General features: G+C 32.0%; 4 protein-coding genes across 7 annotated transcripts; 3 read left to right on the top strand and 1 right to left on the bottom strand.

Annotated features, from left to right (window-relative positions):
- Nucleotides 1-97: 97 nt before the first annotated feature.
- LOC114875697 lies at nucleotides 98-2,325 on the top strand. Its single transcript, XM_029186290.2, has 3 exons — nucleotides 98-1,051; nucleotides 1,399-1,589; nucleotides 1,658-2,325. The coding sequence occupies exons 1-3, from the start codon at nucleotides 949-951 to the stop codon at nucleotides 1,658-1,660; spliced, it is 297 nt and encodes a 98-aa protein (XP_029042123.1). The 5' UTR covers nucleotides 98-948; the 3' UTR covers nucleotides 1,661-2,325.
- A 264-nt stretch (nucleotides 2,326-2,589) lies between these two features.
- LOC114875679 (neutral and basic amino acid transport protein rBAT-like) lies at nucleotides 2,590-5,895 on the top strand. Of its 2 annotated transcripts, XM_046288862.1 has the most exons (10): nucleotides 2,590-2,989; nucleotides 3,298-3,676; nucleotides 3,748-3,992; nucleotides 4,066-4,191; nucleotides 4,269-4,495; nucleotides 4,555-4,738; nucleotides 4,813-5,039; nucleotides 5,307-5,312; nucleotides 5,479-5,628; nucleotides 5,721-5,895. In XM_046288862.1, exons 1-10 carry the CDS (start codon nucleotides 2,759-2,761, stop codon nucleotides 5,794-5,796), a joined length of 1,851 nt encoding a protein of 616 aa, XP_046144818.1. In that variant the 5' UTR covers nucleotides 2,590-2,758; the 3' UTR covers nucleotides 5,797-5,895. The 2 variants fall into 2 exon arrangements, with proteins under 2 accessions (XP_046144818.1, XP_046144819.1); XM_046288863.1 differs by lacking the exon at nucleotides 5,307-5,312 and having other exon boundaries at nucleotides 2,592-2,989.
- A 44-nt stretch (nucleotides 5,896-5,939) lies between these two features.
- LOC114875695 (JNK1/MAPK8-associated membrane protein) lies at nucleotides 5,940-7,638 on the bottom strand. The gene is made up of 4 exons (XM_029186288.2): nucleotides 6,648-7,638; nucleotides 6,408-6,577; nucleotides 6,266-6,342; nucleotides 5,940-6,196 (listed from the first exon to the last, which is right to left on the bottom strand). Exons 1-4 carry the CDS (start codon nucleotides 7,118-7,120, stop codon nucleotides 5,981-5,983), a joined length of 936 nt encoding a protein of 311 aa, XP_029042121.1. The 5' UTR covers nucleotides 7,121-7,638; the 3' UTR covers nucleotides 5,940-5,980.
- A 631-nt stretch (nucleotides 7,639-8,269) lies between these two features.
- LOC114875688 (mitochondrial glutamate carrier 1-like) lies at nucleotides 8,270-14,103 on the top strand. Of its 3 annotated transcripts, none has more exons than XM_029186274.2 (8): nucleotides 8,270-8,490; nucleotides 10,702-10,765; nucleotides 10,834-10,968; nucleotides 11,049-11,198; nucleotides 11,491-11,627; nucleotides 11,710-11,895; nucleotides 11,977-12,127; nucleotides 12,215-14,103. In XM_029186274.2, exons 2-8 carry the CDS (start codon nucleotides 10,728-10,730, stop codon nucleotides 12,351-12,353), a joined length of 936 nt encoding a protein of 311 aa, XP_029042107.1. In that variant the 5' UTR covers nucleotides 8,270-8,490; nucleotides 10,702-10,727; the 3' UTR covers nucleotides 12,354-14,103. The 3 variants fall into 3 exon arrangements, with proteins under 3 accessions (XP_029042107.1, XP_046144847.1, XP_029042109.1); XM_046288891.1 differs by lacking the exon at nucleotides 8,270-8,490 and adding an exon at nucleotides 8,499-8,517; XM_029186276.2 differs by lacking the exon at nucleotides 8,270-8,490 and adding an exon at nucleotides 8,540-8,752.
- The last annotated feature ends 7 nt before the right edge of the window (nucleotides 14,104-14,110 follow it).

The raw sequence follows: 14,110 nt of genomic DNA on the forward strand, positions 1-14,110 counted from the left end.
TCATTTCAGCCCATTTTAGCTTGTGGCGGGTTTTTTTTTGTAAATATTGAGAAATTCAAAGATGATAAAGCTTTTGTTCTTTGACTTCGGCAATGACTTCAGGAATATCGTCATAAATTCTATATACGTGTCTGCTGATCTGCTTTATAGACGGCGAGTCTATTTCTGTAAAGACATTGACCCCAGGTGTCATTCTGTTTCTGAACTGTCACCATAATTTATATTAATGATAGCACACTCTCGCTATTCAAACATGTTCGTACAACAGCTTTGATTGCATTGAATGACACATAACGAGCTAAGCAATGTAACCTCCAGGTGCCGAGATGTGTCGTTTTAGAAACCAGTTGCATGGACACTGAAACATGGTTAGTTACGGTGCTTTAGTCGGCATGAAGTCATACGAGTGATACGAGTTTATCTCTGATTATTTGTATTACAAACAACAACGGGACACGAGTGAAGGAAAGCTTAAAATAGTTTGGTAGTCGGTAAACGGGGAAATTATGTGTGTCACAGAATGTTTGTAATCACGAATTGTGTTTTCATCGTGGATCTGAGTCAAGTCACGTTTTCTACGTTTCACGGTAATATGTTGATTCCCCTTTTTCTAATCAACGGCAACGGCAAATTTAAACCAAGGCGTAAATATGCTTGATCGCCTCTAACGTATCTCCCGGGAGATAAGAGTGGAAGACAATAATAGGGGCGACAAAAGTTTTCGCCATTCAATTGGTATCTATTCGTGTCTATATTTGTCCGTGCACATGAATGCCGCGTTCGTCTCTTTATTGTACCGTTTAGTACCATCGATTGATCATTAACCAAAATCGCGTCTTACTTTTATAAACACAATCCGTACCCCTGCTGTATCTACAAGTAAAGAAACGATGATTCAAGAAATACATTAGTTGACTATCCTGATGGTGCGGGAAGAAACAAGAAACAATGGAACATAAAGAACCTAAAGAAAACACCCGCCTACTTTGCGGTAAATCGATCTACGAGGCAATAAGAATCAACGGATCTAGAGGAAGGCACAAAGATGCAGGTTTGATATTATCGTATATAAAACAAACGCAAAATTAAACGAACGATCGGACGAAATCTGAAATTCGAATTCGACCAATCGTATTTCGCTCAGGTGCCCGCGCAACGGTGTGTCATGTGGGTTCCTATAACGGAAATTTACAAATTGAAGGTTCAATTGAATGAAATGTAAGAGAATTTATAAAAGAACAAATATAAACAAACGTACGTAGATGACATATACTTGAATGCACTGTTGTTACAATAACACTTAACCCATAATTGTGAATATAAAATAAAAACTTACCAGTTTACAGGTTAACGTAAATGTCACACGAGCTGAAAAAATATGTACAAATTTAATTTCAGAATCGATAAACGATGACTTTAAATACTACACCATCGAACCAATGTGGATGAATGTCCGACTGTGCATATTTTGGTTTCTGTGGTTACTGTTGATAGTAGTCCTTTTGGCGTCCATATTTTTTTATTGTTGTCTGCACACACAAACATGTACTAATCTTGGAAATATAAATTCTTTAAATGACACAAGAACGGTAAGCAACTGAATGGATTTCGTAATAGACTTTAGATTAATTTTTTTATTATATAACTCACATTCCAGTAAATTTTCCACATGTGGAGAACGCGCAAAACACATATGTGCAACGTGTCTCCCTCTTTCTAATCAGATGTTACCGGCAAAATCCACGATGAAAGGTCAATGTGTCCAAAGAAGATAATACATTTTTCTGTGCTATCGGTTAGATATAAGATAAGCTTGTAATTCCTTGTTTGAAGGAGACTAGAGATTAGGACAAAAACAATTAGGGACAAATATTAAGCGTATTATATGTACATATACATATCATTTTTTATTTGTATATTTAAAAAAATGTGTATCAATCATATTGCGAAAAATGTTTATAAACATGTCATAATAATTAAAATTGTTAACAAATGCAGCTGTGATGCAAAAGGTGCGCACAACTGACGAAGAAGTTCGTGCGCTGCTTCTTCCGTGCAAGTGTTCGTCGTTTAAATGATTGGATCGAAATCAGAGCATTTATAGCAGTTCTGGACTATGGGATTATGGAACCCCAGGCAAAATAATTTTTATAAGGAATTTTTCACTGATTTTTCCTTTCCACTTATATCCTCATGAACATAATATACATCCAAGAAACTCCTTTTGAACTATTCTTAAGTTAATTCAGGTGTGACATGGATTATGTATCTGTTAAGATCTGTAAATACATTGATATAAAAATAAACATATAAATCAGTATCTAAGTCTTAAAATAGTTATGTTTATGCACTGTTATCTCAAACAATTGATATTACAAATATAAACTGAACAATTCTATAAACTTTATTTTAATTTTATAATATAAAACGTATCTCAACGTTATTTTCCTCGAGTTCCAAAGTCGCGGTATTTTCCAGGGACAAGGGTCGTCCCTGATTTTCCTTGCACCACTGCATTTGTGGTAGTAAAAGTAAAAGTAAATAGGCCCAAAAAGGGGAGCGAGAACCAACCAGACATCTCGATGGGGTAGAACCCATTTGTCCAGTCATTCTTGGAGCTGGAACGTTAAGGGAACGTTATAGAGGAATCGTTAAAACTTAGTCGGGGAAAAAAAAAGAATATCCGTGCGACAGATTCTGCTCATCCCTCATACGTATAATCGCTTGAGTACGTCCTTGAAATTGGTCGGTGATCGTAATGGAGAGTGGGAGGTTGAATTTAGATAACGTCGAGGCGAACGGGAATAGTAAGGAAACGGCAGTTGTTGCCACGTACAAGGCGCTACCAGACGACGACTGTAATAGACAAGATAAAGAAGAAAACGTCGCCATGGGAAAGCCGAATAATGAGACTGATATCGACGATGAAGTTCATGAGAAAATTCTCAAAGATGAGAATAAAGTCTCTCCCACGAAAGATGCAACCGAGGTAGGTATATAAATAGGTATATTTCAGAAAGACGCACCTAACTCACGTGCGATCAATAAGCTGCTCCATTATCACGAACAATCGAAACTATTTCCTTTATTTCATCATAACTTTCCCTATCTTTTTTTACTTCTTAGAAACAGAATAAATATTTCTTTTATCTTATTTTTGTTAAAAAAGAACTTATTGTTGCATAATCTTAAGGAAAAACCTCGAGGGAATAACCATGATTCATGAGCCCAATGAAATATGTGATAAATATTCCTTGAATCTATCATTTAATATGTTATTATTGTTATTATTTATAGGTAAAATTTATTTCTGAAAATGGAGATGCTAAGATTGATATTGAAACTGTTAAACAAGCTCTGTCTGGAATGGGCAAGGAGGAACTGATGAAATTTGCTAATGATCCATTCTGGATTCGATTAAGATGGTTTTTGTTCATTGCTTTTTGGTTACTTTGGGCTGCCATGTTAGGTGGTGCTGTAGCTATTGTAATAATGGCACCAAAATGTTCAGCACCAAAACCAAAAGAATGGTGGGAGAGAAGTCCAATCGTACAATTAGATCCTGTCGAGACAAGTAGCCATGATTTGAAAGGCGTTGAATCCTTGTTAGACAGTTTAAAAGAACAAAATATAGAAGCAATTTCTCTTGCATCTATAGTTAAGGAAAGCCCAACAGGTATTTGTTTATATATGTATAGTCCTTACATTAATGTAACAAGAACTAACATATTATATGTTGAAATGTAGGAGGAGTGGAAGATTTTAAGGATATCAAGCCAGAACTGGGAACTATAAGCGATTTAGAGACTCTTGTAAAGAGTGCTAAAGAGAGAGATCAACGCATCATTTTAGAATTAGATCCAACTCATACATCTACCGAACATCCATGGTTCAAGCGTTCTGTAGAAAAGGAAGATCCATTTACATCTTACTATATTTGGGCTGATGGAAAAACAGCTTCTGATGGTAGACGTAATCCACCTAATAATTGGGTTAGTCATAATTTACTTCAAGTTATAACTTTATTGTTTCATATTGTACTTCGCAACATATATTTTCGTTTAGTTAAGTATATTTGGAGGATCAGCATGGGAATGGAATGAACAAAGGGAACAATATTATCTTCATCAGTTTAATAAAACCCAACCTGAATTGAATTACAATAATCCAGCAGTGGTGGGAGAATTTTCAGTAAGCTTTTCTTTTTCTTTTTCGTAGCCGTGTATAAATCCAAACATATGCTAAACAATATTTCATCATCCATACAGGATATTTTGAGTCATTGGTTAAAATTGGGAATCAGTGGTTTCCGTTTAGCTAACACTCAATATTTAACCGAAGATCCGGATCTTCGTGATGAATTTAGAAGTACCGTTCCCATGGAAGCAGATAATTATGATTCACTAGTACATGCTTATACTAGAGATCGCCCCGAAAACGGTGTTGTATTATCGAAGTGGCAAGAAAGAGTATATAATGAAACAGGAAGCACAGGGTAAGTTGTACTTGAATCAGATGTTCCTTCATAAACTTATACATTAAATTATTTTTTAGGTTGTTCACCCTTCAAGACGATATCGGAACTGATATCTTGCAAGTTTACAATGAGAAAAAAAGACTTATCGATATTCCCCAAAATTCTCAGTTCCTTGCTAATGCAGATAGCAATACAAATGCCACAACCTTGCACAAAGGTATTTCACATTGGCTAAACTTCACATCTTGGCCAGCTTGGAATGTAAGTTACTGATAACATTATTCAAACTATCTTCACTCGTGACAAATGAAATATAATATAATTCTGTTGTTTAGATCAATTCTAAGAAACAAAGCTTGAGACAAAGAATGCCTGCAGATATTGCAGACAGTCTAACACTCATGACTTTGCTTTTACCGGGAACTCCCATACTAAAATTAAACGATACGTTGTCTGCAAAGGATGCCTTTGCAACCTTAACGAAAGCACGTCAAAGTTCAACATTCCTTCATGGAGAGACGATGCTTAGAATTGTTAATGGAAGCGTATTTGTATACACAAGGTAAAGAAGAATCTCTTTTTATATGATTACTAATACTCGATTTTAATACGTATATTAACTCTTTTAATGTGCAAAATCAAACAGTCGAACTTATATGACCAAGAAAGTTAAACCAATTTAGATCTCAATTGCTATAAATCATCTCAATCATCCTTTGACACTATACACAAACCCCAAATAATTCACAGAACTCACACAAATGTACTATGTAATTTACTAACCAAAGATTAATTTGGCTTGTTCCATGCTTCCTGCTATGCAACACAGGAGCTGGTGAGTCCTCTCACTAACATACTGCATGATTGTAATTGATTGTAATTCTAAGTAACAACAATTTTGACTAATATGTTCTCGAATTAATATTGCAAATATTAAATTTGTTTATATTTCTTCATTTTTAAAAAAACTGAGTTACGTTAAAGTTAAATAATTTGTCTAGGTTAAAGAGCGGCAATCCTGGCTACTTAGTAGCATACCAAACTGCAGAAGAGCCTACCGTGATGGATCTGTCTAATATACCACAAATCTCAGATGAGATTAGTGTGGTTGCACATAGTCCCAACTATGTACAGGATGGCGATACAATAAGGTAAAGTATCATTTTACTAGCACTCTCTTTAATTTTCGTGAAATAATATTTCCAGTAATCATTGTCGATAATAAAACATATTTTCGTTACAGAACAAAATTGTACTCTAACAGGGTTCCTATATCGGCCAAGAGTACGGTTGTTTTAACTTTCGTTCCAAAAAGTTAATTGCCAAATTAAAAGGTGTCAACAATAATAACAATAATCTCTACTTATAATCCTTAAATAATGGCATTTATTATATGTATATTGCTTTTGTGAACTATAAGTTAATGTAATTAAATGTGATGCAGACAAAAAAAAAAAAGAGGTTGTTTTAATGAACTCACCACTTTTTATTTTACAATATTGTTTATTCGATGTGAAGTTTATGCGGATCTGTAAACCTTGCTGTAAGAATATAAAATAATGCTGGCAAAGGAACTAAAGTAAGCATAGCTGGATGAAAGTTTAATCCACGAAGAGTCGCTATCGCGACTACTCCATATCCATGTAATAGCCAGTGACCTAGAATAACTATTATATTCTTCATGTCAGATATGGAACTTAATAATAATGATTTCATCGTCTAAAAGAAGTAATAAAATTTAGTATTAAAACGCGTTTAAATATACATTTTTTTAAATTTAAGTATTACCTGGTTTAATTTGAATGCAAAATGTGCTGCATTAGACAAAACAGATAATGTTATTGTTATGTATGGAAATGAATAATCTGTAAAACAAATTAGTGAAAATTAGAAACACATCATCTCTATGAACACCAATTATTTTACTCACATATCAGACCACTACCAATTGCATGTAACAATGCAAGAATGGGATAGAAATAAAGAGCAGCATAAATTGAAAATTTCCCTTGTTTTGGTAAAAATTTTTTAGCTATCAAGGGCCTTATCAATAACATAATAGCGGTCCCCAAGGCATAGAAAACAAAGACCATAGTGTACCTAAAAGTTTAGTAACTAATTAACTGTTAAATCGATAAAGTAATAATTTCTGGTTTGCAGGATTACTAACAGAGGATAAACTGCTTCTTGTGTACAATGTAGAGTCTCTTCATAATTTGGGCTAGGATTATGCAGTAATGTGTACCAGTCTGAAAGTTTTGTGGCTCTACATGATCTTACTGCAAATGTACCTATAGGATCTGTTAATTGTAATGTAATGACAGATGCAGCAACAACCTCAACTAAAGCAGATAAATGTAATGCAATCACTTCCTTGGGTATATTACGTCTCATAGATATCATGTCAATACAAAACCAATGTAATACTAATGCTAGCAATACCATAAACCCAAGGTACAGCCAGTCATAAAACATTGGCTCATCATCACAGGGTACACATATTGATGATGCATTTGCCCTAAATCCTCGAGGACATGCACCACAGTCACTCCAATTGCCATCAGACAATAATTCCCTTCCACAGTACAGGCCAGGGCATCGAGTAAATAAATTTAGAGCACTTGCCTTTGATACCGAGCACATGAAGGATTAAATAAAAATAGAATTATTGTCAAAATATCTTTAGCAACAATGTGGCACACATTTGAAGGTTAACCAACAAGAATACTGTAAGACGTATCGTGTGATATCATGACGTAATCTTATAGTTTGTGTTATAGGTTCTGAGCTTTATTATCGTAAATTGTAAATATACAAATTAGGAAAGTATTTTATTTCAACATTTAATAGATCGTTCTGACAATTGTTTATAAACTGTGATCAAGTATATAACGTCATCTGATGGTTACACATGGTACATTCTCGATCATGCTCGGCGTCCCTCTAGAGTAAATGGTAGTCTACGCCAGCAGACGGGAAGATGTCCCCATCATTGAGTAAAATTTTCTGAAATAAATAGTCGCTAAAGCGATTTGGTTCATTAATTAACCAATAAAATGAATAATGAGGTCGATTCGAAAATCGGTTGTCAAAAGTATATAACATATATATATATATGAAATTGTATTTAGCTACTCGCCATTCGACTAAATTACTGTGCCTTGAGGTATCATACCCAATGGTGGGGACACCTCCCCTACCGCTAGTTTAGACCGCCATTTTCCCTAGAGGAAGGTCGAAAAGATAGACTGTAATTTGAATCGTATCCGTCCTGCCACCTTCAAGTAATATGATCTAACTCTAATTAAATCTTCTAAATATTATAATTACTTTCAATTGTAGAATTACATAAAAAATTGTGAAATCATCTACACATGTTATGTATATTTTGGAAATAATTGTAATATTTTTTAAATACATTTTTTCCACCTCTCATTTTATATCATCTGTACTGTTTATTATCATTATTTAATTCTACTCTTATGTATTTGTAAATATTATTGAGGAAATATGTATACAAATTTAAAATATCTATATGTATATTTTTTAAATTACAGCTTCATATTTTCAAAATTAGAATAGTAATTTGAATTTAGAAGAATAGTTAACTTATGAACGCATTTTGTACTGTGACTAGATCTTTATCGTAACAAATATGTATATTACCGGCAATGTATGTACTTTAATTAATATCATTTAAACAAAAAAAAAGAGGATATCATCCTTTAGAGGTTTCTCTGTTTCTCTGGTGGTTGCTCTTTCCCCCCTAAAGACCATGCGATTGGCGCGGAGCTTGTGACGTAAGTCAGCAACGGTTCCACCCGTGGACCGTATCGAGTCCCCTTTTATCTTTGAAGATCCCCGGTGAATACGAAATTTGCTGAGTATCATATCAGCTGTAGTGGTCGTTTAAAGATCGAGTTTCTCGCGTCATTTTTATCTTGGCCTTTTGATGATAAGAATTGTATTTTATCAACGAGATATCGTAAGCGACCATTCTCCACTTTTAGTCGGTGAGTATGTCTTCTGCTTAATTTCCGGTCGGCTGTCATTCCATTATTTTGTTCTAATTGTATTAGAAACAATTCATTGTTTGCCAACAATTCTATTCTTATCGAAAGTCATCTGACGTCTGTAACTTTTACTTCAATTAATGTCAAATAGTAATTAAGTAATTTTATGTGATAAACTTTTATATCTAAATTAATGAATTCTCTAATGATTCCTGTAATTGAGAAGATACATTCTATGGGTCATCATTGGTTAAAAGTACTTGTAAGTTTAAAATTTTCCATAAGTTCAAACCTAACCTTTCTAGCATGCTGCATTATATGGATGATATAATTTGCCTAACCTACTTTATTAGATACTTGATATTCGCGTATTTAATACTTTCCATGTATCTATTATTATTTATTTTCAATTATTTTTTTAGTTACTTGTTTTTATATATATTTAATTAATCAAATTATCGACTTGTATAATCAAAGTATTTATTTATAAATTATTTTAAATTTTCAGTTATGAATTTATCATTATTTCAATGTTAATTTACATCTTTATTCGTGATATTATGTCAGAGTATTATGTTAACATTAATAAAATTGTATACATTGTTTTATGATATAGTATTTTATATGTATATTTATTTAAATATTTCTCATAAATTTTCCATAAATTTATAATAAATTGCACTGATCAGTGCATCATACAATCTTGTTATAAGCTCTAAGTACTTATATAATATTTTTGCAGTTTTTTTGCATTTCAAGGCTTAAAAAACAATTTAAGATGTTATCAAAACTGAATATTACTGGAATTTGTTTTGGAAAGTCAGAATAGAATTAAAAACTCTTTCAATGGAATTTTCCTAGTCGGAAGCGTTTAACTAGGAAATATCGATCGACGCTTAAGTATGTATATACATATGTCGAAAGTCTTCGAATCGAAACATATCGAAAGCCGTATTAGGAACAATTTAAAATGACAACTGCTTCAGGATTTGCCACCATTAATTGTTTTCAATTAAAATCATATTAGGCAAATTTACTATGTCTCCAAATTTGTATTACAATTCATTTATTATTGTTTTTTAATTAAAGCGCTAATTGAATATCAAATAGCCATATGTCCTTGCATACATTATGATAATAATCAATAGTGTTATTGAATTTACATTTAAATTGTCGTCTCGTCGATTAATATATAAACTATACATTTTTTTTTTTATCGTCAGTATATTGAGTAGCCAAGTATGTAAGTACTTTGAATGTGGAACATTCATTGTCAGCCAAAATAATGCTCTCAAGGTTTACTGGAAGCTCAAGAAATCAATGATGTGTCCAGGTCATTTCTCAATAGAAAGTGTTAAGGTGGCTAGAATAAAAAATATTATATACTTCTGTGCATATATATAATATATTTACATAATTATAAACACATTATTATCAGTAAATAATTCTTCATAGCGATATATACATTTCGACGATAAATATTTTGCATGTCTGTATTTTTAATTGGCGATCAATTCAGATCAGCGAATGATAATTTTTAATCTCAATTTTCAATAATTATTCTATTGCTTAAAATAGAAATAATAAATACTAAAATAGAAAACAACGTCAGTCTTGAAATGATCAAAACACGTGTCTGAGAATAGAATTGGTGGCATTGAGTCCCTTAGAATCTCCAATGAAATCTTTCTAAGAATAACAATATAATATCTATCATTTTTATATTAACAATTGTAATATTGAAATACACGTAATTATATAGAATAGGGTACTATAAGAGCACTATAGTCTTAAAATTTGTGAATCTATGTTATTGTTACTTAGTTTGCAAACTTTTAATAAAATGCAAAAATTTCCGAGCGTGAAGCTTAGAGTAAATAGCGCCGTCCCTGACGTATGTTATTAAGGTCAATGTCCTATTAATTTTATGCACATAAATGTTTAACAGCCGAAGCGTTAATTAAGTGTATACATTTACTAAGCAATGAATGAATCTACTCATTTGTTAAGTAAATGAATTCACAAGCAATGAAACTGAAACTGTTAATAATAGAGTTATACCTTGTTATATCTGATGTAGTAAATGTATGCACAACGCAAATGCATCAATTCAAACGAATGTTGCACGTTTCATCTTGGTTTAACAACATAAAATGATTAATAAATTTGTATTAAGGAAATATATTAGTACAAAAGTAATTTTTCTAACAGGGAGGAAATTCTAAATTCGAGTTTCAATGGAAAAAGACAACGAGAAACAAGTTGAACAATTTAAGTAAGTTATTTTAATAAAGTAAGCTTTAATAAAGACTTGCTAATATTTTTATTATTTATTCATTTTAGACTTCTACCAAAAATCATCAATGGCGGTATCGCGGGTATTATTGGGGTCTCCGTGGTATTCCCATTGGACCTGGTTAAAACACGATTACAAAATCAGATTGTTGGTCCAAATGGCGAAAGGATGTACAAATCAATGTAAGTAATTCTATTCAAAATTCATATTATAAAAATATTTAAAAAAAGAATTAATTAAATTTGAATTTTTCATATTTCAGGTTCGACTGTTTTAGAAAGACTTACAAAGCCGAGGGTTACTTCGGCATGTACAAAGGGTCCGGTGTAAATATTCTGTTAATCACACCAGAGAAAGCAATTAAACTCACTGCCAACGACACTTTCCGTCATTATTTATCTCCTGGACCGGGGTAGATCGGTTTTTTATTACACTTATTTAAGAAAGGTAATGGTAGTGATAACGATAACAATGTTGATTCTGATACCACTACCGTTATCTGTACTGATATTAATACTAACATCAATATAAATAGTAGTCAGTGGCGGCTCGTGACTGAAACGCAGCCTCGCGATTACAAATTCTTATAAGCCACCACTGATACTAGCTCAATGCGAAGGTCGTCGATATCGAACGTTGGGAACATGACTTGTTTCCATTTATGTTATTTGTGATGATAGCAAAAGTTTTCATTTTCTATACAGACAGAAACTGCCGTTAGAACGCGAGATGCTTGCCGGTGGCCTAGCAGGTGCTTGTCAAATTATAGTCACAACCCCTATGGAGCTACTTAAAATCCAAATGCAGGATGCTGGACGAATAGCAATGGCAGCGAAAGAAGGTACCTAAATTTCATGAAATTTGTATAGAAAAATAAGGAGAGCAATTAAAAATAAAATAAACAATGAATTGTACTATTACAGGAGGGCAAAGTGTGCCAAAGGTGTCAGCCATTTCCCTAACAAAGGATCTCCTTCGAAAGAAGGGTGTCGTGGGACTTTATCAAGGCACTAGCGCAACAGCCCTTAGAGACGTTACATTTTCTGTTATTTACTTTCCATTATTCGCTAGATTGAATGATATTGGACCAAAAAGAAAAGATGGCTCTTGTAAGTTTTCCTGTATTACTTGAAAACTATTTGGCTCAGATTTTTATTAACTTGATTTTTTTCTTTTATTATTACTTATAGCTGTGTTTTGGTGGTCATTTTTGTCTGGTTGCGCTGCTGGTTCTACAGCTGCGTTATCGGTCAATCCATTTGACGTAGTGAAAACTAGACTGCAAGTAATCAAAAAGGCACCTGGTGAACCCACGTACAATGGTGTATTGGATTGCATAGGGTAAGTTTAATCGTATCGCAAGAATACACTACTATACTTGAATTATCACAATTATTTGAAAAAAAAAAAATAATTTTGATTTTGCAGTCAAACGTTGAAAAACGAGGGTGTGACGGCGTTTTTCAAAGGTGGCGCATGTAGGATGATTGTGATAGCGCCCTTATTTGGGATTGCACAAACCGTATACTACCTCGGCGTCGCAGAGTGGCTTTTGAGACTTAAATGAATGCTCCCCCTCTACTCTTCTCTGCCGTCTGAATACTCTGGGATTACAGTGACAATAACTGGCGTATTATAGATGTATTTTCGCTTAATATTGTTCGTTAGTTTCAGAATGAGTGACACCTCTTCTGAATTGTTTTGGAATCTTGATTATTGGATGCACGAAGATACACTGCTTCGTTAGACAGATGAGTTCCTACTTTTATCAGGTATTTATTACAAAAAGTATATCTTTTCCTTGCTCATTTTTTCTTTTATAGCGTAATATAATTACTTATAACAAAGCATTTAAATTTTACTAAATAATAGGAATCGTGGAGGATCTGAGTTGAATTATTTTAAATTTTAAGTTAGTTAAATTATTTTACTTTTATAAGTATTTAAATTGTGTCTCTTCTAATAATCAAGGTTCTACTATGCCATGTCGGGATTAATTCAACGTTAATAATAGTGACGTTTATTCCGACCTAGTATTATAGTTGAATGATAATGAAATCCACTATTTACGACGATGGTCGCTTATTTTCATTATTAACGAACTAGTCATCGTAGATTTTGTTGTTTCAATTTAATTATCTTCTAAAACCAGTGTTTCCAAAATCTTATTTAATTCTTGTTATTATTTTAATTTTACTAATTTAGGAATTTAGGAATATAAAGGAATTTTAACTTATTGAAATTCCAAATTTCTTATGTATTAGTTGAAAGAATCATTGATGTATATTTATTTTAATGAAAGATGGAATCGTATATGAATGCTAAAAAATGCAAGGTATGTTACATATCTAAATATATTATTTGTAAATAACTATTTACAAATAAGAAAAGGTGGATTAAAAATTGTTAATGTTATTTTAAATTTAAATTTTTATAAATATATTTAAAAATGTTATGGAAACACTGGTAGTATATCATGATAAAAGGAGCCTATATTTACGAACTTTTAGTTTCATATTCTAGCTAATTTAGTTATCAAGAATTGTTACAATTATAAGAATGAAATGATACGACAGAATAACTCTTAATTGATGTGATCAATAATAAATTCATTCCATATTAATTTTAAATTTTATATCTTTATTAGTTTTATTAATTACAGAAATATTATAAAGATTTCGAAATTAGTAAAAAAATTTTTTTGATACTTTTATATATTGTTTTTTAATTATTAAGATGTTTTAAAGATATCATAGCAATTAAGAGTTAAACTGTTCCCCTTTCTTTATTCTTCCTGGGCAATTTTGCGGGGAAATTCTAGATAACTTTCTTCGAAGGAAGTTCATGTCAATTCTGGGAACGGTTGATTAAAAATATAATAAAAATCTTAATGTACATTGACATTGTACAAAAGTGAAGTTAATCAATTTTTTTGGACAACGAATTATTAAATTTTATTCGTTCAAAAATGAAAGAAATAATTCTTTTAAAGTTTTATGCATTTGCAATATTAGAAATTGTATAGATTTAGCGTTGAATTTATTTTAACCAACATATCCTGCAATTATATTAAAGAAAGGAGTAAAATGATTTGCTTCGTTAAAGTATTCATTTATTTAACAGTTATTTCTGCAAAACTTTTTTTATTAAAATCGTATATACAAAATCAGAGTGGAAAAAACGAAACAAATTTAATATTATGGTTCTTAATTAGCTCTTTTTGAAATTTCACATTCTTTAACGCTAATCCTTGCATTTAGATTTCTACAGTGTCAACTGTCCATTTGAAGTTAATAAAAATCAAAATCTTCCATTGATTTTTTT

This window comes from Osmia bicornis, chromosome 15 (genome assembly GCF_907164935.1).
Source record: "Osmia bicornis bicornis chromosome 15, iOsmBic2.1, whole genome shotgun sequence".
In the NCBI taxonomy this organism is placed as follows: domain Eukaryota; kingdom Metazoa; phylum Arthropoda; class Insecta; order Hymenoptera; family Megachilidae; genus Osmia; species Osmia bicornis.